The 23,295-nt window shown below is 41.0% G+C and overlaps 1 protein-coding gene across 3 annotated transcripts in view; it reads right to left on the bottom strand.

Moving 5' to 3' along the window:
* Positions 1-4,155: 4,155 nt before the first annotated feature.
* Positions 4,156-23,295, bottom strand: part of senp7 (SUMO specific peptidase 7) — a 77,816-nt gene continuing 58,676 nt past the window's right edge. For all 3 annotated transcript variants that reach the window (XM_067993098.1, XM_067993099.1, XM_067993100.1), the window contains 9 exons: positions 22,840-22,956; positions 21,354-21,476; positions 20,375-20,467; positions 19,461-19,675; positions 18,247-18,308; positions 17,245-17,300; positions 11,106-11,174; positions 8,735-8,882; positions 4,156-4,501 (listed from right to left, as the gene is read on the bottom strand). In XM_067993098.1, the coding sequence (XP_067849199.1) occupies positions 4,370-4,501; positions 8,735-8,882; positions 11,106-11,174; positions 17,245-17,300; positions 18,247-18,308; positions 19,461-19,675; positions 20,375-20,467; positions 21,354-21,476; positions 22,840-22,956 (1,015 nt within the window). In that variant the 3' untranslated portion in view covers positions 4,156-4,369. The remainder of the gene's footprint in view (positions 4,502-8,734; positions 8,883-11,105; positions 11,175-17,244; positions 17,301-18,246; positions 18,309-19,460; positions 19,676-20,374; positions 20,468-21,353; positions 21,477-22,839; positions 22,957-23,295) is intronic.

Raw genomic sequence — 23,295 nt, 5'->3', positions numbered from 1 at the left:
AAATAAAATTTGATATTATCAAAATCTAAAACCATTCACAACCTGAAGGAATAAGACTCCACACTTAGTTAATTTTCAGTTCCAGAGGTTGACAGTCATTGAAACTTATCACGTTGTTAAAAGGGTACTCACAATTGTAATCACTAGCCCTAAATGCCTGTGGCAGGTTTAGTTCATATCTACCGCGCAAATACAACAACTTCATAACATTCAATGCTGGTCAATGGCGAGGCAGAAACGAAAGGCTGTTTTTGCACAGCTAACGGTGGAGCGGCGCAATTCGGTCAGCAATTTTTGGATATCCACGTTTAACCGTCCATCTGCCCCTCGCCTGAAGTTGCTGTACCTTTTACTACATATTAAATAACGGCAAGTGCCATTAGCCTCACTGTTATGTTGACAGAAAAATCTGGCCCAATGTTTTGAACCCTGGGATCCAATTAGGTAGTTGAAAAACACATTGATGTCCTTGTATTATTAATTCAAGAAGGCAGACAGGTATTTGAGCATGTAAAATGTATTCAGCACTTGTTTGAAGAATAATTGTTCCAAATAAATGTCGGCGTTGAGTCATGCAACTTCCATCATAATTTTTCTTTTGGTGCTTAATTGAAAAACGTACACCACATCTTAACATTAAAACAGTTACATGATGTAACTTAAATAATCTATTGTGATATTGTGCTATCACACTTATTTGCTCCATTTTCACTGGTAATCTGTGTCAGTTTCCTTTACATAAGAACATAAGAAATAGGAGCAGGACTAGGCCAATCGGCCCCTCGAGCCTGCTCCGCCATTCAATAAGATCATGGCTGATCTGATCCTAACCTCAAATCTAAATTCATGTCCAATTTCCTGCCCACTCCCCGTAACCCTTAATTCCCTTTACTTCTAGGAAACTGTCTATTGCACTGAGAAACTAATAATTGCAATATAGAATATTTACAAATGTCCAGCATTCTAAAATTAATTTTGACATTTTGTTTGTACATTCAAACATTTATAGTTTGTTAGATAGCAAGATTAAATCTTTTGGACCTGTGCAAAGTGGATATAAACTACACATTGAGGCAGCACTAGGATAAAGGTCGTCAGACTGGAGACTGTCTTTTTACATAACGGGATAGAGTTTCCGTCTGGGGCGTAATCGGGAAATTGTGCTCAAAATGCGCTTGAAAATGTGCTGGTTGGGTCACAGTTCAAGCTTGTGCTAAAATTCATTTGTATAATCACAAACATAAAATCTTTCATGAACCAGAGCAATCTGGCAGCGGAATAGAATATAATCTAATCATTTCTTTTACTTTCTTTCCATTAAAAAGTATTCCTTGATGTATTCGAGAGCGGTAACCCAGTGCAGTTTTATTAATATTTATCACCAAAATTAAGCATTTTTAATAAGTGTCCAGTTCTCCACCTGGAGTATCCTGATTTTTTAAAATTATTCGTTCATGGGATGTGGGCATCGCTGGCGAGGCCAGCATTTATTGCCCATCCCTAATTGCCTTTGAGAAGGTGGTGGTGAGCCGCCTCCTTGAACCGCTACAGTGCGTGTGGTGAAGGTTCTCCCAGTGCTGTTAGGAAGGGAGTTCCAGGATTTTGACCCAGCGACGATAAAGGAACGGCGATATATTTCCAAGTCGGGATGGCGTTTGACTTGGAGGGGAATGCGCAGGTGTTGTTGTTCCCATGTACCTGCTGCTCTTGTCCCTTGTCCTTCTAGGTGGTAGAGGTCGCGTGTTTGGGAGGTGCTGTCGAAGAAGCCTTGACGAGTTGCTGCAGTGCATCCTGTGGATGGTACACTGCAGCCACTGTGCGCCGGTGGTGAAGGGAATGAATGTTTAGGGTGGTGGATGGGGTGCCAATCAAGCGGGCTGCTTTGTCCTGGATGGTGTCAAGCTTCTTGAGTGTTGTTGGAGCTGCACTCATCCAGGCAAGTGGACAGTATTCCATCACACTCCTTGTAGATGGTGGAAAGGCTTTGGGGAGTCAGGAGGTGAGTCACTCACTCTACCCAGCCTCTGACCTGCTCTTGTAGCCACCAGTATTTATATTACTGATTTAAAATCACTGAAAATGACTTTTTTTAAAAAAACTATACTGAACCATTTAATAGTTTCATTGGTGTACACCAGTCAGTTTCTTAATAAATTATTTTTTGATATGAAAAAACTTTTAAAACTTGCCTACTAGTGCCTGTGCACCTAAGAAAATGAGCGCAATTTGAAGAGCCTTCCCGAACCAGCGCAATCGGTGGAATCTCGCAATTTCGATCAGTTGTGTGGGCAGGGCCTGATTCAGGCGAAACGAATCTTGAACCAGTGTAAAAAGATAATGGAAAACACGAACATAAGGGGTTCTGGGCGTAACTCATATTTTAAATTCTCCGATCTTTTACGCTGGTTCGGCCGATTGCGCTGGAATCTGGGCGCAAAACTAGCGGAAACTCTACCCCAATATATTTATTTATTCTTTCTCTCCACCCCCGTACACTCCTTTCCTGCCAATATTCTCCTCCTCCTCCCCACTCCTTATGGCAAACTTAAAATATACAAGGAAATTAAGGGGTCTTCAAACTGTACAAAACATGACATTGGCCAATACATTTTTGTTTTTGTACTTTTATTTGATTTTCCTTCAAGTCTTCTTGTAATATCTATTATTCCTCAGTTTGTAATTCAGGCAGACAGCCTGCTCAAAGCCCTCTCAATGCCGACCTTGAACCATCCATTGGGTTCTTGTGAACGTGACCCAAGGAATCTCTACCAGGTTTGCTCCTCCTTCTCTCGAACAATATTTCACTTCCTACCTTCCCCAACCACTCCTCCAAAAAAAATATGCAGCAGGATGGAGAACTCAGTGGGGAAATTGCCAGGTAACCTGCAAACTACCAATCAGTTTCAGCATATTGGAATACTAACATGCTATGTACCAGACATTTCTGACACTTGTTCCAGTACAAATACAATTACTTACAATTTACAATTGATTCCACAACTTGGTTTTCACATAAACTGATGCAGATTGGGTGCAAAGGGAAAAATGCCCCAGAGACAGTGCAAAGAACTCACAATTGAACTGTAGCATGTATGACACAATGCACTGATTCCTTAGATCATCCTGACCGCTTATTTTAAAAAAGTAAACTCAATAGTACAAAAGGTTACCTATCCTTTCAACAATACCTGCTCCTGTTCTGACTCAAGAGCCTATTTGCCAAACCAGTGGAGCAGCCATGAAATGACTGAGTGTGGATCATGGTTGAAATGTTTATCTGTTAACCTGGTCTGTCTCTTTGAAGCCACTGCTCAAGTATTGCTTGTGGGAAAGTGATCCAAGTCAGAGTAAAAAAAAATGTAACCCTAGATTTAAAACTGAAAACTTGTACTTTAAAATGGCATTGCTTTCCTAATATGGAGATAGAGAGGCAATAACTAAAGTAACAAAGCAGAATGGCCAGGTACCAACATTGACTGCATTACCCATCTTGGACAGGTGTGTGTGGAACCCAATTTTTTCCCCCCAAACCAAAATGAAAGAGTATGAGGATCACTGTATACTGTGTCAAGTTGCACAACTTATCTGACCATCTGGTAAACAGAAAAAAGCATGAATGTCCTCATCAATATTCATCCAGCATAAATTTACACTGAAGTTTACAACTATAACACTTCGTGCCAGCAATGAAACAACAACGAGGGTACGAACAGAAATAGTTCAACAAAGCGAAAAAGGAAAATAGAACGTTTTGATGATTTTAAATAATACGGCCTACAGATTTATAAAATATTCCTCCACTTACCTTGTGCTCTCACCCCTTCTTTAGCCCCAATGCCTCTCAACCAACATCATACTTTCTTTCTCAGCAAGGATAGCTAGGACACAAACTTCATATCGTCCATCACTACTATTCTGTGAATACTTGAAAGCAGTGCACTATTCCAGAATATAATTAGTTCTGAACATTTTTCCCTCCTCCCTGTTCCAATTGATGAACAAGCATTTTAACTATTGCCAAATCACATCAAGTTTAAACTGAGATGGAGATTTGCACTGTGGCCTTCTAGCAGGGAAGTTGAATGTTCTATGAATAGGCCAACAATACCAGTCATTTTGGTGACAAAAACAATGCAAGAAATACACAACAGCAAGTAGTAAGAAGTCACAAAACAGTATAATTTATTAAACTGTACACCACTATAAACATAACTATTTTAAAACTGAATATGCTACACATTTTTAGTCAACTAGTTCAAAAATTTACAGTCAAATTTAAAGTCTTCACATTTCCAAGGTGTATAGATACTTGATGATCAGCAGCTTTGAAACGATCTAGTACACTGTCTGTGCAATGTGTACAGATTCATTAGCTATCAGTTCTCTGCTGACTGTGTAACTGCAGAATCAAATCTCGTATCTCCTCCCGTTTTTTCTTTACCTCCTGTCGGAGGAACCATTTATCCAGTTGCAATGGTAATTCAAAATTTGTGATAGGATTCTGTGGAAAGAGAAAGAAAGAATACAATTTTGAAAAGAGGAAATAGAGACACTAGCCAATGTAAGAGTAAAGTGTATTGTGAAAATGGAACACTTAAGCATCCCAGGTTAGTCACTGTTCAAACCAGATCCAGTTTTTAATACAGATCCCCTTGATTCTGCTTCACACAATCACTATGCCAATTCCTTGTGGTCATCAAAACCAAAGTAAGTCCAGTTGTGCTGCAAATAACTGCCTCAATATTAAGTTGAACAGAACTCAATTAACAAACTCAAACATAAAATTGAACTTCACTAAATTATCCAAAAGTGATGTGGAGATGCCGGTGATGGATTGGGGTGTACAAATGTAAGGAATCTTACAACACCAGGTTATAGTCCAACAGTTTTATTTGAAAATCACAAGCTTTCAGAGGCTTTCTCCTTCATCAAGAGTGTGTGGAATTCCTTGAAAGGTACCACATATATAGACAGAGAACAATGCCTGGTGATTACAGATAATCTTTCCAACTGCCCGTTATCAAGGCAATCAAAGGAATTGAAGAGTGTTCAGACAGAGAGACATTAGATACAAGACTACCGAATATACAAACGGCCAGAACCAAAAGACAGAGAGAGAGAGAGAGAGAGAGAGAGAGAGATCCGAAAGGAAGAGAAAGAGAGACAATGACCAGTTGTATTAAAAACAGATAACTTTTTTTTCCCGCTGGTGGGGTTACGTGTAGCGTGGAAAAAAAAGTTATCTGTTTTTAATACAACTGGTCATATTCTCTCTTTCTCTTCCTTTCGGATGTTTCTCTCTCTCTATCTTTGGTTCTGGCCATTTGTATATTCGGTAGTCTTGTATCTAATGTCTCTCTGTCTGAACACTATTCAATTCCTTTGATAACGGGCAGTTGGAAAGATTATCTGTAATCACCAGGCATTGTTCTCTGTCTATATATGCGGTACCTTTCAAGGAATTCCACACACACCTGACGAAGGAGAAAGCCTCCAAAAGCTTGTGATTTTCAAATAAAACTGTTGGACTATAACCTGGTGTTGTAAGATTCCTTACATTTATCCAAAACTCAACATTGCTCAGAATTATTACTGGAAAACAACTCCACCCTAATGATCAGTAAAACATCATCTGCAACTGGGGTGTTCCCAACTCTACAAGGGATTCTAGTGACCATGGTGGATTATCCCTCCTCGCCCTCTCTGCAGCCTAAGGCAAACAATCGCACCATCCTCCTCCTCCTCCTCCAACATCTTTCCTCCGTTGTCCATCTTGGTGGGACTGCCTTCATCTGATTCCTCTCTTACCAACCAATCATATCCAAAGGATCTCTACCAATGGCTTCTCTTTCCCCCCTGCCCCGTCACCTGGGAGCCCCTCAAAGATGTATCCTTGGCCTCCTCCCCTATCTAAATGTTGCCCCTTGTCAGCATCATCTACTGACATGTCAGCTTCCACATGTACATTGATGACTCCCAGCTCTAACTCTCCACCACCTCTCTTGACTGCCTCCACAGTAATCCTGGAAACTCAGCAATTTGCCTAGGCCTAAGGTCACTGCAGAATGCAAGTTTAGTTGAACTCTATAAGAGACCTATTTTTTCTAGGTGTTCTATGCGTCTCAGCCCACGTTGCTGAGAACCTCCTGCTCATGAAACGACGGTCATACTAAAATTGAAGCAATATAAACACAGTAAAATCAGAATTTGGTGCTAAAAAGCTTTGAATTAAGTAATTTTGAATCAAGAGGAACAGACTGTGCCGCAGATCATTGCAGTGTACAGCAAATAGAAATGGGATACGTCTCCCTTATTCCCTCGACATTTCAGATGCTGCCTATCAAGATACCAACCTAACTATTATGTGACCTGGACCATCACATTTCTAGTTCCTCTTGATGGGCAAAAGGCCGTGAATATGCTTCAAATGCCTCCAGTTGACAAATGAGAGGATTTAGTCTCCCAAATTTTCAGACACACTTACTGGGTAGCTCAGATCTAAGTGATTGTGTCCTAGTTCGCTGCCCTCCAACAAAACCCATGGCTGGGAATGGAAGCCAGCACCTTCCTTCCAACCCCCTTACCAGCTTACTAATCATGCACCCTCAAAAGAGACCAATAGAGAGCCAGAAGCCATTGTCACTAGAACTCTCAGCCTGGAAACAGATCAGTGTTCGCCTAAAGATCCCACTGGGTCTGTCAGCCTTCTCCCCAATATGGCACAATCGGCAGCTCCTCTAGACCACCACCAACTAGCTGACAAATATAACGTCACTCAATATGACCAATACCACTATAGCCAGATGAAGCACTACCTCCAAAATTCTGCATTATTTTGCAGACTTCAGCATGAACCAACCCCTTTGGAACTTTCCCTCCACTCCCTAAAAGCCTCTTGCAGACACATCACCACCCTGTAAATCATTCCTACCTCCATGACCAAGGATGAACAGAAAGAATAAATGATGCCTGGGAACAAGACCTGGGCTGACTAAGCTAAGGGAGTAGGAATGGTAAGGGGTATGGAGTCTGATCTAAAACACTAATATCTGTAGCAAAATGCATAATGCCAACTCAAAACCACACATACGACATCCCATCTAAGTAAGGGGTGAAAATGAGGGGTGGAAATTAGTGAAAATCTGAGAGTAGCTTTCTCTTTTTTTAAAAAAAATGCTCAAAAAGGTAATCACAATGGTGCTGTGTCCAGAATAAGACCACATTCCCATTGAAAATTTGCTTAAAATTCAATTATCTAGCTAAAAATTAGGCAACAGGCATGGACAGCATGCATGCCAAATTCCTAAAAGCTACTTAAGGCAAGTGGGCAGACAGCTATGATCTTATAGAATAGTGCTGATAACTGACCCGCTTTGGAGCCTCCCTACTGTGGCTGCTGAACAGGATGCTGTTTGAGCTACTCATACTCTCAGTATTCCAGAGCACACAGTTATATATTATCCAGAAGATGGGGGACTAATGAGAATGAAAATTACTGAGGAATCTCAGCAATATCAATGGCTCTTAAGATGGTTCTGTTGGCTATCATTGCACACATATAGATTGCTCTGGAGGCCTGTGGAATAATCAAAAAAGAATAGGCTGGATTGGGCTCTCGAGGAAGGAAATATAGTGGCGTTCCTTTATTGTCATTGGGTCAAAATCCTGGAACTCCCTACCTAACAGCACTGTGAGAGAACCTTCACCACATGGACTGCAGCAGTTCCAGAAGGCGGCTCACCACCACCTTCTCAAGGGCAACTAGGGATGGGCAATAAATGCTGGCCTTGCCAGCGACACCCACATCCCATGAACGAATTTAAAAAAATAGAATGGGTGGTGACTTTACACAAGATTGCAGAAAGTCATAAAGTTCAAAGAAAACCCACTTACATTGCTTTCAATAGGTGTGCCTGTTTGCCAAACCTCTTCATGTGAGGATTTGGATTAAGTAGTCGGTGACTTGAGCATCTAGAACAGTAAGGTGGCTTGCACAACGCAAGCTGTCCCGTATAGATCCACTGTGAAGATGTCCATTGTACATCTATGAGGGAATTCTGACTTGGGATAACAGCTGTTGAAATGGTATGAATATAAATGTTCAGATATCCAGGGCTCGCTGCTATCACTATCTTTAACTAGAAAATTGGAAAGGGAAAAATGCAGAAAAGCAAGCAGCCACTGCTGAAGTCCCATACCTCCAAATGACGAAACCACCACTTGATCAGGTATGGTATGTGAATGTGCTGCGGCCAGAAGGACGGTGGCAATGCATTCTTATACTTTATGGTGCAATGCTCTGCTGCTCATGCAGAGATCTGGTACCTGGTGCCCATCTAGCGATGGCTCATCTAGTTTTCTAACAACCAACTAGCAGAACGGAAGGAGGGCCCCAATGGGATCAAGGTGGTAATGAAGGTTCAGAACTCAATGAACCCTGTGTGGCAAACTCAGTAATCCAATACCTGAACCAGGTAGATCCTCAGTACTCCACGGCACTGCTTATGATTAAACAGCTTGCCTGGCTCACTAATTGAACCTGGATGCGTAGGCCTATGTCTGAGGGCCAGGAATCTTCCCATTCGGCAACATTTAACCCTACAAGCTAATGCTCCAGCAGGTAGGGTGATCCTAGTTCGACAAACAACAGGGAGCTTACTAGTACTCAGTAACTTAATCCATCACGATAGATTTCTATGATTGACTGACACCCAGCTAACCAAAACAAAATTACCTGAAAGAAGCTCTCCACATATTGCAGTAAGTAAATGCCACAGTCACTGCTGTTATCTTGCTTAGGAACTCTGGGGACAGAGCCCTTCATTTTATCAGCCATGAAATTGTGTTGTCCTCTTTTCACTTCCCACTCTACCTGTAGATACCTATTCAAGAAAAGAGAAAAGGGGTCAATACAGCTTCCAGATTTATTATTGTAATCAACAGAACTGTAACACCGGTTAACAGTAAGAACAATGTTTGACTGACACCACCACCACCTTGTATTTGCATAGCACCTTAAACATAGCAAAATATCACAAGACACATCACAAAAAAGACTGGGATACGGTGGGGAGGGGGGGCAGCTGTAGGCACCAAGCAAAAGTTAGGACTTATGGAAGGTGACGGAGGAAAGGTTGAAGATATAGGTCTCAAGGAATCATTTGAGGGGGTTAGGAAAAAAACAAGTTCCAAAAGGGCATTATTGAAAGATACGTCACTGATGGTGGGAAGGAAAGAAGGGAAGCGAGAACACATAGTAGGCCAGAGTCAAAAAAATCAGAGGCTGCAAGCTAGGAAGTTGGGTTAAAAGGAGATTGCAGAGATAGAGTGGGGCAAGACCATGGCGGAATTTGTAGACAAGAATCTGAAATCACTGCATTAGCAACCGATAGCCAATAGATCAGAGAGCAAGAATGATAAATGGGTGACCCTAAGGTGGTGAAGCTTTGAATGAATTGGAGTTTATGCAAGGTGGGGCTTGGGAGGAGTACTGAAGTTAAGCTGGGAAGTGACAAAAGCATGGGCGATGGTTTCAGAGACAGAGGGGCTGAGGTAAGGATAGCAGCAGATGATTTTATGGAGGAGAATAGCTAGTCTTGAGGTACATAGGATATGGGGTTTGAAGCTCAGCTGCGGGAGAGACACAATACTGAGGATGTGCACCATCAGATTCAGCCTCCAAAAGCAGCCAGGGAAAGGACTGGAGTAGGGGGCTAGGTGTAGGGATTTTGGTAGGAGCCAAAAGTAACTTGGGCTTACTAAAGTTAAGCTGGAAAAAGTTCTGGCTTATACATGGAAATGTCACACAAAGACAGCACAATGGAAGTTGTGGAGTCGAGGGGGTGGCAGAGGTATAGAGCTGGGTGTCAGCATAGATATGGAAGCTGATGATGCATACAGATAATGTCACTGAAGGGCAGCATATGGGAATGAGCAACAGCAACATCTGTGTACATTGGTGAGCAACAGCAGCTTGGGGACACATACATCAGATGAATAAGAAAGTTATTTACCACTGCAACAGTACAAATGCTGCTTATGCTCTTGCTCAAAGCAGTATCACCTTCCCCTCTACATGGTTAAAATGTTTCACTACTCCAGGATCATTTTGAAAGGTAAGGACAATTCTAAACTCTTCTGCAAAAATCACCTTCTCCAAAACCCCCTTCTTCACCTCTAATGCTAGGTATGGGGAGCTTATGAATTTCAGTCTCCAAAATTTTGTTAGTTAGTGCTGGGAATATATTAAATACTGCCAGGTCAGCTATAGTACAGTTAGATGTAGAAAAATAATAAAGCTACTCTTTCTGTCCCAACAGTGTATCTCACCCAATATCTAAAGAGTACCCTTTAGCTCACCTTTGAGATAATTCTCCATTTCTCATGCAAGCTATCCTGTGGCCCTCTCAGTGTTAATTGGGTGCAGTTTTGTGCTGAGGATTTATACCCATTAGAAACAGTATTAACATTTATAGCCACGTGGTAAAAAGAAAATTTCCTCCTTCACTCTCCTCACCCAATCTCTCCTAGAAGGGGTTTGACTCCTTTCCAGGCATCAGTCATCATCTAATAGCTCGACAAGTGAGCATTCATGTCAGCCATGATGGCAAGTATCAGACCATTTCACTGTAGAAGGCATTACAACCAAGCCTGGTTCTGTCCTCATCAGCCACATGTATATTTACAGTAGGGGTAGCAGGACAATGATAAGGAATGGGAACCCTGACCTGAATTTCCTCCCTCTAAAGAAAAAGTTGGTACCAGCTGGAGCACCTCTATCCGCCACCGTCCCAGCTGAAACAGTATTTGCATTTTCATTGATAAAAAAATAAATATTGCGCTTTTATCTTCACACATTTTGTGGTCCAGGTCTAACAGAATGGATATCACCTTTTGTAAGTATATGACCTTACCAGGGAGCTTCATAAAATTGCATTCGATAAAATGATTAGGGAAAAAAGTAATAGAACAAAAAGAAAAAAAATCTTACATCAGCTTTTTTGAGGATTCCAATTAATGTTCCATCATTTAGTTCAAATAAATTTCAATAAGTTACCTTACCTATACTACTCCTGACAGATCAAATATCCTTTACTGATACTCACTCTCGTAAAATCTTCACTGTGTGCAATTGTGAAGCTGCTCTTAGTGAATCCATAATAAGAATACATGGCCTGAGGGGAAAAGTGAGATAATTTCAGTTACCACTTCTTACTTCAATTTTATTACCAAGCTTCTAATGACTGAAGAGATCACTGTGGTACAAATGAATGGCCTGAGCCTCACCACCACCACAATCAGCAAAAAGAAAAATAAGTCACTGACTGACAATCCTGATACAGGTGATATACTTAATTCTTGAGCCTTCTAACTACACCCATTATTGCTGATAAAAATGGAAATGGTTGTAGCCAGCTTTAAATTCAACTTCCAAAACCAAACTAATTCAAGTAACAATGTTTTTTCTTTACAGCAAAACTGAAAATTCCTTTATACATTCACATCACAATCAAAGAAGAAAAAAATACTTGGTACGCAACATGAATACAGACAGCACATTTGCTAGGAGAGAGCAGAAAATAAACTAATCAAACCAACCGGCAAAATATCACACAGCTTCCTGGCAGCAAGGGCTACTTTAAAAAAAGGTTCATGCAAAGGTACATTTTTAGTGCCACTTTAACATTATGGGTCTGTTGGATACTTTGCAAACCTACCAGGTGTTAAATTTTAAATGTTGAGAGCGCGAGGATTCTCCCTTTACCAATCTCTAAACAGTTATGTTTTTAATTTTTGTGAGATAGCTCTGCCCATATAATGTATCGTGCTAGAGACCAGTGGCTGTTTTTAAAAAAAAATTGTTCTCGGGATGTGGGCGACATGGCCAGGCCACATTTATCGCTCATTCCTAGTTGCTGAGAAAGTAGTAGTTCTCCTCGAAGTTCTCCAGTCTTTGCGGTGATTGGGCTCCCATGTTAATATTAGTTGGAAATATCAGGATTTTGAACCAGCAACAATGAAAGAATGGCAGTATATGTCCACGAACTTGAATCTATGTAAAAGTAAATAGTGACAGGATGGTGAATGACTTGGAGGGAAACGTACAGGTGATATTTCCATGACACTGTTGCTCTTGACCTTCTCAGTGGTAGAGGTCAGGGGATCAGAAGGTGCTGTCGAAGTCAGCTGAGCAAATTGCTGCAGTGCTTCCTGTAGATAGTACACACTTCAGCCACAGTGGTGGATGGGGTGTGCATCAAGCAGATTGCTGTGTTTTGCGATGGTGTCATGCTTCTTGAATATTAATGTGACTGCACTCATCCACGCAGATGATAAGTATTCCATCACATATCTGATTTCAACACTGCAGATGGTTAGAGTGGTATTGAGGAGTCAGGAGTTGAGGTACTCGACAGAGTATCCAGCCTCTGCCCCACTCTTGTGGTCATGTTTTTGATATGGCTGGTCCAGTTAAGTTTCTGGTCAAATGTAACCTTCATTGAAGGTTAGGAGGAAATGTTTTGGCCTTCTCTCATTGGAGATGGTGACTACTTGGCAATTATGCAGCACTAATGTTACTTGCCACTTATCAGCCCAATCCTGGATATTTTCAAGGTTCTGCTGTAGTCAGGCATGGGCTGCTCCACTATTGGTGGAATTGTGAATGGAAGCGGACACTATAGAAGGATCAGCAAGCAGCTCCACTCCTGACTCAAAGATAGATAGAAGGTTATTACTTAGGAGCTGTAGTTGAACCAAGGACACTGCCCTGAGAAACACCGACAGTGATGTCTTGGGGCTGTGATAAACCTCCAACAAACATAACCATCTTCCTGTGCTTCAGGTATGACTCCAGAGTTTCCCCTTTGACCTCAGTTTTGCTAGAGCTTGTTGGTGCCACATATAATTAAACACTGCCTTGATGACTCGGACATTCAGCTCTTGCATCCACATCTGGATCAAGGCTGTGATGAGGAGCCAAATAGTTCTGGCAGAACCAAAGCTGTTATTGGCGAGTTAGTGTTGTTTGAAGGCATTACTTCTTCCATCACTTTACTGATGACTGGGGGAGGTGGATATGGTGGTAACTGGCATTGGCTGATATGGTAGTAATGGGCGGTGTTAGATTTGCCTTTTTTCTGTGGATGGGACATACCTGTGCATTTTTCCACAATGATGCCATGTTATAGCTGCACTGGGATAGCTCGGCTAGGGGTCTAGCTAGTTCTGATGTGCAGGGTTTCAACATTACAGCTGGGTTATCAAGGCCCATTGCTGTTGCTATATGCAGTGTATTTAGCTGTTTCTTAGTGTCACAAAGTGAACTGAATTGGTTGTGCACTGGCATCCATAATAGTGGGAACCTCTGGAGGAGGCTGAGAAGGATCGTTCACTTTGTACTGTTGATTGAAGATCCTGGCAAACACTTCAGCATTGTCCCTTGCACTCACATGATGGGCTCAACTTTGGTTGAGGGTGGAAATGTTTAATGAGGCACTTGTAAGTTGCCTGATTACCCACCACATTCTTGACTGGATATGGTCAGACAATGGAGCTTTTTTCAAGCCTGTTGGTTATGGATCACTTAGCTGTGCCTATAATCTGCTGCTTTTGGTGTTTAGCATGCAGGTAACCCTGTTGTAGCTTCACTATGTTGGTGCCTCATTGGAAGGGATGTTGCTCCTCGCACACCATTCAACCCTCCACAATGAACCAGGAATGATGGTGCTGGAAGAGTGAGGAGCATACCAGATGAGGTTACAGATTGTGGTGGTATATAGTTCTGCAGCTGTTGGTGCCCAGTGCCTCATGGATACCCTGTTTTGGTTGCTAGATTGTTCCTTAGTCTGTCCCACTTAGCACCGTGAAGATGAGAGTTTCTTTTCACAAGGACTGTGTGGTGGTCACTCCTACTAATGCTATCTTTGACTAGACATGTTGGTTAGTGAGGATGAGGTCAAGAAAGTTATTCCCTTGTGTTGGTTCCCTCACCTCCTGACAGGCCCAGTCTGGCACCTATGTTCTGCAGGACTCAGCAGTCAGTAGTGATACTATTGTGCCATTCTTGGTGAACACTGAAGTCACCCTCCCAGAGTAACTGTTACAGCTCTAGCCAGGCAGGAGCCAAGCACTGAGAACAGGGTTCTGTCTGGTTCGAATCCAAACTGCAGCTACTGGTCTCAGATAGGAAGCTACAGTGTAAATGAACCCTAAATCCTTAACATGCTTGTTCAATCAAAAATCTGTTTTTATTTCAGCACTCACTAGTACCATAAAAAATCAGGCTTAATCATTAGGACATACATGCCAACCTACAAAACTTGGAAAAGCTGACGAACAGCTTCAAAAATGATGATACGGCCCAAAAAAGCTGATAAAAAATGTGGAACTGATTCAGCCCTGAACACTGGCCTGCAATCAAGCCCACTGCTTCAGGACGATTGAATAACTTAATCCTATGACCATTGATTTGAGGATTTTTTTTAGTATTTTTGGGTCAGATTCCACAATTCAGTTTGTTTATCCTGCAAAAACAAACAATGGTTTTACATATGATATAAATCCAAGGATGCAGACTTGACTATATCTGGCCCACTGGTTAAGCCATCCATCATCAGATCTGGCTGGACTACATCAAGTACTTATCAGGCCTCATTCTCCTCTGCCAAACCATCCACTACTCCAGGGCAGCAAAGATAACCCCCGGCTTCTTTTCTCCACTACCAACCATCTTCCCCATCTCCTCCACCCTCACCTCCAACAGATGCAAGCAGCTCATAGACTTCTTTATCACTACGATGGAGACCATTCATTCAGCTGCCTCTACTGCTGTACCACCCCCCCACACCTTGCTCATCAAGCCAAACCTGTCTCAAGGCTCCCGCCTACCCTAGCCGTGATACTGCATCTTTTTCTAGTCTACCTTTATCTTGTCCATAAGACCCACCACCTGCTCCCTTGCCCCCATTCCTACTAAATGCTGACCCCTAATTTCCCTTCCCTACATTCAGTCCTGGATAAGCCACAATTTTTTCAGTTGAACACCGGGAATACCAAAACCATCATCTTTAGGCACCCCCCACAAACTCCGTACCCTTGCCACCGATTAATCTCCCTCCTTGGCCACTGTCTCAGGTTGAATGAGACGGTTTTCTATTGCGTCCAATTAAACCCTAAGGTAAGTTGCCAACCCCATATCCTCTCCATTAAAAAGACTGTCCACTTCCATCTCCGTAACGCTGCCCGCCTCTGCTCCTGTCTCAGCCCATCTGCACCTGAAACCCTCATCCACGCCTTTATCACCTCCAGACGTGATTATTCCAATGCTGGCCTGGTTGGCTTTCCATACTCCAACCTCCAAAAACTTCAGCTAATCCGAAACTCTGCTACCTGCATCCTATCCTGCAAGGTCCCAATGAAATCAGGAGAGGACGTAAATCTGTAAGTTGTAATTAGGTGACTACAAGCTTGGGGTTTAAAAGCCTATTGGCGTCCAGGTCAATATTTATCCCTCAATCAACATCACTAAAACAAACTATCTGGTCATTTGCACATTGCTAATTGTGGGACTTTGCTGTGGGCAAATTAGCAGCCGCGTTCCCTACATTACGACAGCGACAACACTTTGAAAGTACTTCATTGGCTGTGAAGCGCTTTGGGACTTCCTGAGGTCATGAAAGGCGCTATATAAATGTTAGTATTTATTTTTCTTTCTTTCTTGTTGATTGTAGGAGAAAGGGAAGGATTCCATAGTTTTGAGGTCCTGGAAAAGAATTTGTATTGATTGAGAGCCATCACCTTGCCTAGGCTCTTCCAAGCCTAACTATACTCTGATGCAAAGCCTCCATACAGTTGTCTACCTAATGGAGACTGTTCTAGACATTATCCCATTGTGTTACATTTAGAATTATTGGACAGATAGCAAACCATTCCCATGGTCCACAAAATCAACAGTGTAAACTCCAAAGTAACCTGTCAGTCAAATTTTTTTCAATTAATTCTCAGGATGTGGGCATCACTGGCAAGTCCAGCATTTATTACCCATCCCTACCTGCCCTGAGAAGGTATGGTGGGCCTTCTTCTTGAATTGCTGCAGTCCGTATGGTGATACAACCGAGTGACTTGTTAGTCGACTTTAGTGGACAATTAAGAGTCAGCCATGTTGATTTGGGACGAGTCACATATCCAGAACGGGAAAGAACAGCAGGTTTCTTTCCCTGAAGGACATTTTTATGGTCACTTTTATTGATACCAGATTTTATTTACAGATTTTTTTTTTTTTAAAAACTGAATACAAATTCTCAGACAGCCATGATGGGATTTGATCTCATGTTCTCTGGATTATTAGTCCCGGCCTCTAGATTACTAGCCCAGAAACATAACCACTATACTACTGTACCCTGCAGTACAGCCCTGTGACAATTACAATGAACTGCAGTGAGAATGAATGGGAAGGAAGGAAGGAAGAAGAAAAAAAGGACAAAAAATAAAGGAGGAAAGGAAAGAAGGAAGAAAAGTAAGCATTTGTAGTTTGCCTCATCACATTCTTGGGATGTCCCATAAGGCCATTTAAAATATTTCCCCAAAGGTGACAGCTCAGTACCCTAAGCATTTGTGGTGGTGGTGGTGGGGGGGGGGGGGGGGAAAGAGAAAGAAATACAGAGACAGAGCACAAGAGGAAACAGAAACACAGAGAGAGAGAGAAAAACAAAGAAAAAGGAGTAAGATCAGCAGACTACTAGACTACAAGATGGGATGGTCTACAGAAGATAATTCCATTTTAGGTAAATGGAACAAAACTAAAGCAAACCCCCAGCAGCACTCACTGCCTGAAATGACAGTTGTTGTCCTGTCTGCAAATTGCACCAATGACCATCATGGAATAATGAAACCCAAACTAACCTGCTACCTTTTCAGAGGATGGGGACGAGAAGAGGGGTTTTATCAAGTAATCCATATTATGGTTTGATTGCAGGGAAACAAACTGCCTATATTAGGAAGATTGTGGATTTAAGCTGAACCTGTGAGTTCTTGGCTTAAAACATCTGCAACAATTGGCAGTTGCAACTCGACAAGTGCAAGGGACATCACACCGCCTGCACGGTCTTGGCTTTTGGAGCCTTACATGGAAACATTAATGACCATTCCTAATCATCATCTAAAAGACTACCTACTCCTTCTCAATAACAATCTATCACTCGGAATCAAAACAATTTAGTAAATTAGCATTTCAAAGCTACTTACTGTTTGAGTATCCTTATTTTTTGTTGGCGTAGGCTAATGGGTACCTTTATACATTCCTGTAAGAAATTAAATAAAATTTAAAATAAAATTGTATTCCAGCTCCCCTAATGGCTCAATTGGTAGTTACAAAATGTAAATAAAGCATACAGGTTCAATCCCAGTCTGTGCCGAGTTAAGTAATCTCAACCAATGTGGCAATCAGGGCACTAAAATTCGGCCTCCAAGCAGTCGGTGTGGAAGGAAAAAAAAATAAATCAGGCAATTCTCCCTGAAAAATATTAATGTAAACGGTACTGGAGATCCTGTTATCACATAAGTGCAGATGAGGCCTCATCCACCTCACCATTTCACAGAAACCTATGGTCCTCCAACCATAGCATCCAACTGCTTCTCAAATGCTTTCAGAATGTTTGTCTCCACAACCCTACCAAAGATCGTTTCAGCTATTAAATCACTACATCAACAAGTGCTTCCAGACATAAGTTCTGAACTTGCCTTTTACTAAAGTATACTTATGTCCCCTTATCCTACAGTGATGGTATTGTGCAAAATAATGTTCTGGATCACTTTTATACCCTGTATGCCTCTAATATTCCCACTCATTCACCTTTCAAGGCTGAAAACTCTTGAGCTTTTCTCAGAACTCAGCCCTGTGGCCCTCTTTGCACCAGTTGGACATTTCTTTTGTGCTGGGTGACCTGAACTGAACTCAGTACTTAAGCCTGACAAGAGAACTGAACAGCTTCGGCATGATGCCATCAGACTTTAGCTTTATTCCCAAATCATTAGAGCACACTATTTTGTTTGCTTTGTGGATTACTGTTCTGAAACTCAGACAGGACAAAATAGAGTCCATCAATAATCCTAGATCTCTTCCAGCCTTTCCACCAGTCAGTGGTTGGTCCTTCCACATACTTATTCTTCGATTAACCTAGAACCATATTGTCCTCACCCAAGATAATAACCATTGAAGAATTTAAGCTAATCATCAGTCTTATTTACCTGTATTCTAGAGGTGGGCGATGCTGGAGAAGTTACACAAGGAACACTGCTGGAATCTTCATCTGCAATAGAGCAAAATTTGGTCTGAATATTAAAATGTATGGAAAGCAAAATATTGCAGATGCTGGAAATCTGAACTAAATTCAGAAAATGCTGGAAAAGCTCAGCAAGTGAGGCATCAGTAGAGAAGGAAACAGTGTTAACATTTGAGGTTGAAGACCTTTCGTTCTCCACAGATGCTGCCTCACTTGCTGACCTTTTCCAGCATTTTCTGTTTTTATTAAAATGTATGTGTTCTATATGCTAATCAGTATCACCCTGAATTACTGCAAATGCTAATTAATGTCAACCTAAGTTACTGCAGATCAGATCCCCAGCAAGTATACACCATCTTATCTTATTAATGAAGAATTAGGCATCCGCTTAAGACTAAAGCAAAATACTGTGGATGCTGGAAATCTAAATTAAAAACAGAAATGCTGGAAACACTCAGCAGGTCAGGCAGCATCTGTGTTTCTCCATAGATGCTGCCTGACTTGCTGAGTGCTTCCAGCACTTTGTTTTTATTATCTGCTTAGGACTGCCTGCCTTTCCAATTGAGAATGCTGCCAGGCAACATCTGGAATTAGGCGGTATTGGCAACAGAGTGAATTACTGAAGAAATACAAAAGAAGGCACTGGTAGTTATTTTTTTTCTATTATTCATTCTTGGGATGTGGGAGTCGCTAGCAAGGCTGGCATTATTGCCCATCCCTAGTTGTCCTGAGGTGATGGTGGTGGTGGGCCGCCTTCTGTAATTGAGGTAGCAAACAGGATAGGTGCATATCTAACCATAATTTTTTGACATATTTTAAATGCTAAAGCAAGTATTGGAAAGATGAAGCTCACAGGGATTTTTAAAACTGCATTTGAACAATTGCTACATTGTTTAGGTTTGATTTCTTCAATAAAGTGAGATGTTCTGAGGCTTTGGTAAACTATGTTTAGTGTTTTGGTTCTCAGCCAGTGAATAACTTTTTTTTTCCTTGGTACTTTCAATCCAAAACTACATGATTTCTTTAAGAGAGCTGTGTGATTCACCATAGTAGATCCCATGCTAAATCTACAATTTTCTCTATAAGATTGCTATACAACCTATTCCTAAAAAGTTACCAAAAATAACTATAATTGATTCTAAAATGTATATATTCAAGTAAAAGACAAGGAGTGCTTACTTGCTGAATCCTGTGACAGTGCACTCTGAAAGGTATTCCCATCAGGTTCATCTGGTGCTGACACTTGTTCTATACACGTTTTTTCATTATTAGATGAGAGTGAGGAAGATGAATTTGAAGGTAATTTGCTTGCCTTTGTTTCACTGGCTAAATCAGATTCATAAACTATTTTGTCTAATGCAGGAAAACAAATAACAGCAAGATACCAATGTGACCTGCAAACAAAATGTCATGTAATAAGTTAATAGGCATGAATTTTACCAATGTTTCCCAAGTCCAAAATTACCAATAGTTCATATTATAGTGCTCCTCTCAGTCTTCAACTGAAGATCTGGTCAACGAGCCCAATAGCGGTTAGGATCTGGAATGCCCGAGGGTGTGGAGGCAAATTCAATCATGGCCTTCAAAAGGGACCTGGATACATACTTGAAAGGAAAAAATTTGCAGGGCTACAGGGAAAGGGCGGGGGAGTGGGACTAGCTGGATTGCTCTTGCATAGAGCCGGCACGGACTCGATGGGCCGAATGGCCTCCTTCTGTGCTGTAACCTTTCTACGATTCTATGAATAGATCCACCACTAAGTGATGATAGTGTGTTGCAGCACTGCTGAAGCACTACAAAACTTTACCACTGCTTCTCACATTATTAGATTGCCCATGGGCAAACCATATAAATAGACAGCTAAGAATATAGCTGGTCTTAATACTAAATCGCTTCTAGTATTAATAATTTCAACTATCTTACTGTAGACAGCTCTTGCAATAATCCCACAAGATTGTAGAATCTGTCAGTTAGCAATAATGTTGTAGCTCAGTCTCATCATTTTAGCCAGATTCAGTGTTCTACTAATAGAATCACTTTCATGATTTAACTCAGTAGAAGTTTCTGCAATAGACTATACCATGCATACTTACTCTTCATTAACAGGCACAAATATGAAGTCCTTTGTAAAGATATCCACATGACGAGTCCACGTTTTCACACGTTGATGTCTCTTGTACTGTACTCTACAAAGGCAGCACAATACTTACTTTTAGTCTGAGTTGGTAAATTACGAGTATGCAGTTTTGCAAATAAACAAACTACAGTAGAATTGTTGTTCAACAGTTTCAGTTTTTCTTTAACTAAGCCCGGTTAACAGTTTAAAAAAACAAAAATGGCAATACTGAAGGTCTGAAAGGATTCCAACGGTGGGCATTGTAGAATCAGCAGGTTGGCTTTAGCGCAATAAGTCATAGACCCTCAATTTTGAGAGTGAAATTGGTCCATCTTCTCAAAACATACATACAATCAAATATAACTTTTAGAGACAGAACTGCCAAATAATTAAAAACTGCAAATATTTACAACTCTTAAAGAGTGCATTTTAAACAGTTTTTGCAAACACTCAGCTAATGCAGGGTCACAAAACTAGACACTTATTGGCCCAGGACATCACTACAAGTGGTCAAAGGCATTCTGGCCTATAAAATACACTAAAAAAGATTCTTGACTAATGAATAGGTTGTCTTCATGAACTTCCTAATAAACTCAACACTGTTCTAGGTAAATCTTACACTTACATTTTACTCACAGCAAATCAAATCTTCAATTTTTCTCTCAAATTTGCATAAATACAAATTGATTGAAAATGAACAATTCGAAACAGTGCCCAATTAAATAAAAAAGGGAGCCAGCAGTAGCACAGTGAAAAAGGTGGGTTTTCCTGGCTACCAGTCTCATTGAATCCAGCAAATTCACTTTGAGGTGGCCACAGGCTGCGCAAGACCTATACATCTAGAACTGATGGCACTAATATGGTAGTAAAACAAGATAAAAGCAGCTACAAAAGTGTGAATGGTTTGATAAGAACCAGAAAAATAAGCCATGTGACCTTATAGAAACTTTGCTTACGAGAGGTTAGTCGCCTCCTCTGATCCGACATTATCCTTCCGGGTCAGGCGTCGATAAAAGAAGCTACTAAAAATGTGTGTACGCTCAGCAAGTTCTTTGGGTGCTTTCTCTAGCAACAGGTACCTTAGATAAAATAAACACAGCACCAGTTAATGTAGTTAAATTTTGCCTGGAACTATCTTCAATGCTTAGCTAATGTAACTTGCTTTGGTACAACTGAACTTAGTATGAACAATTCATTTAAAATCACTAAATTAATTCCTGGCTTACATTAGGCAAGAGAAAAGAGGGCCACTTATCTATTGTAATCAGTGTAATAATTAATCATGGAATACATTACTTTCAGGATGAGGTGATATAATTTCCTGAGATGACAACGTCACCCATTTTGGCCTGTAAACACAAATTTGTTGCGTAGAGCAGCTCTTACAAACACAAGTCTTACGATAACACTGCCAAAAGATTATTCCCAAAACTATGAATTTTGTTCCCTCAAAGTGAAGAGGCAGCCAGAATTAGCAACATTATTCTTAATTCTCTTACAGCTTCCATTTCCTGCCAGGTCATAACATGTGCACTTCTTTCCATATAAATTTGAAATTTCTTGAGCATATATTGCAGCTGCACTGTACCAATATTAAAAAGGTGAAAAAAATGCACTGGAAGTAGAAAAGACAAAAACAACAAGCTCTCACTGAATAACAGTATTTAGTCTTGATGTTTGGTACAATTTCTGAATTTCCAAAAAAAGTTATAAATTGTTGAACCTTCTCAAAAATACCACCGGCTGTTTCACCTTCAGTAGAGCATGGAGTGCTTACAGAATAACAACAACATTGCCTGTCTCCGTCCCCGCCTCAGCTCATCTGCTGCTAAAAACCCTCATCTATGCCTTTGTTACCTTCAGACTTGACTATTCCAATGCTCTCCTGGCCGGCCTCCCATCTTCCACCTTCCATAAACTTGAGCTTGTCCAAAACTCTGCTGCCCGTATCCTAACTTGCACCAAGTCCCGTTCACCCATCATCCCTGATCTACAATGGCTCACGGTCCAGGAATGCCTCGATTTTAAAATTCTCAACCTTGTTTTCAAATCCCTCCGTGGTCTCGGCCCTACTTATCTCCGTGACCTCCTCCAGCCCTACAACCCTCAGATCTCAGCGCTACTCCAATTCTGGCCTCGAGCGTCCCGATTTTAATTGCTCCACCATTGTAGGCTGAGCTGCCTAGGCCCTAAGCTCTGGAATTCCCTCCCTAAACCTCTCTGCCTCTCTATTCTCCTTTAAGACGTTCCTTAAAACCTACCTCTTTGACCAAGCTTTTGGTCACCTGTCCTAATATCTCCTTATGTAGCTCAGTGTCAAATTTTGTTTGATAACGCTCCTGTGAAACGCCTTGGGATGTTTTACTACGTTAAAGGTGCTATATAAATGCAAATAGTTGTTGTTATATCTTGAGACTGCAAAAAAAAGGCCTGAACACTTACTTTAAATAGAAATCAATGATGACATCATTGAGAAACTCCCCCTCTTCCAGACATTCTAGGTCTTCAGTAGTAACAGCAAGTCCTCCTTTAGTTGGTGGAGGAGGGAAAACTATTACTCTGAGGGGGTAAAAACACATTTTAAAACTATTTCCTCAAATAATATTTTTTTTTTCATTTCCAATGATCAGAATAAAATCATTTTTAATTATGCAATACCAACATTCATTTGTGATATACCAGCATACATAACATGGTAGCAAGCCTTATTCCATGAGTGCAGAATACTTTGTGATTATTAGGGACAAATTACATATTGATTATAAAAGGTTTAACTTATGAATATTAATTCCAACATCTGGATACTTGTTTGGTTTATATACCAGAGAAAGCTGGGGGAAGAAATGAGTTATATATTTTCCCCAATGTTACTGAAACAGGTAACCCTAATATTTAACA

This window comes from Heptranchias perlo, chromosome 11 (assembly GCF_035084215.1).
Source record: "Heptranchias perlo isolate sHepPer1 chromosome 11, sHepPer1.hap1, whole genome shotgun sequence".
Taxonomy (NCBI): domain Eukaryota; kingdom Metazoa; phylum Chordata; class Chondrichthyes; order Hexanchiformes; family Hexanchidae; genus Heptranchias; species Heptranchias perlo.
Note: the sequence above shows the minus strand (reverse complement) of the source record. Positions and strands in the feature narration are given on the sequence as shown.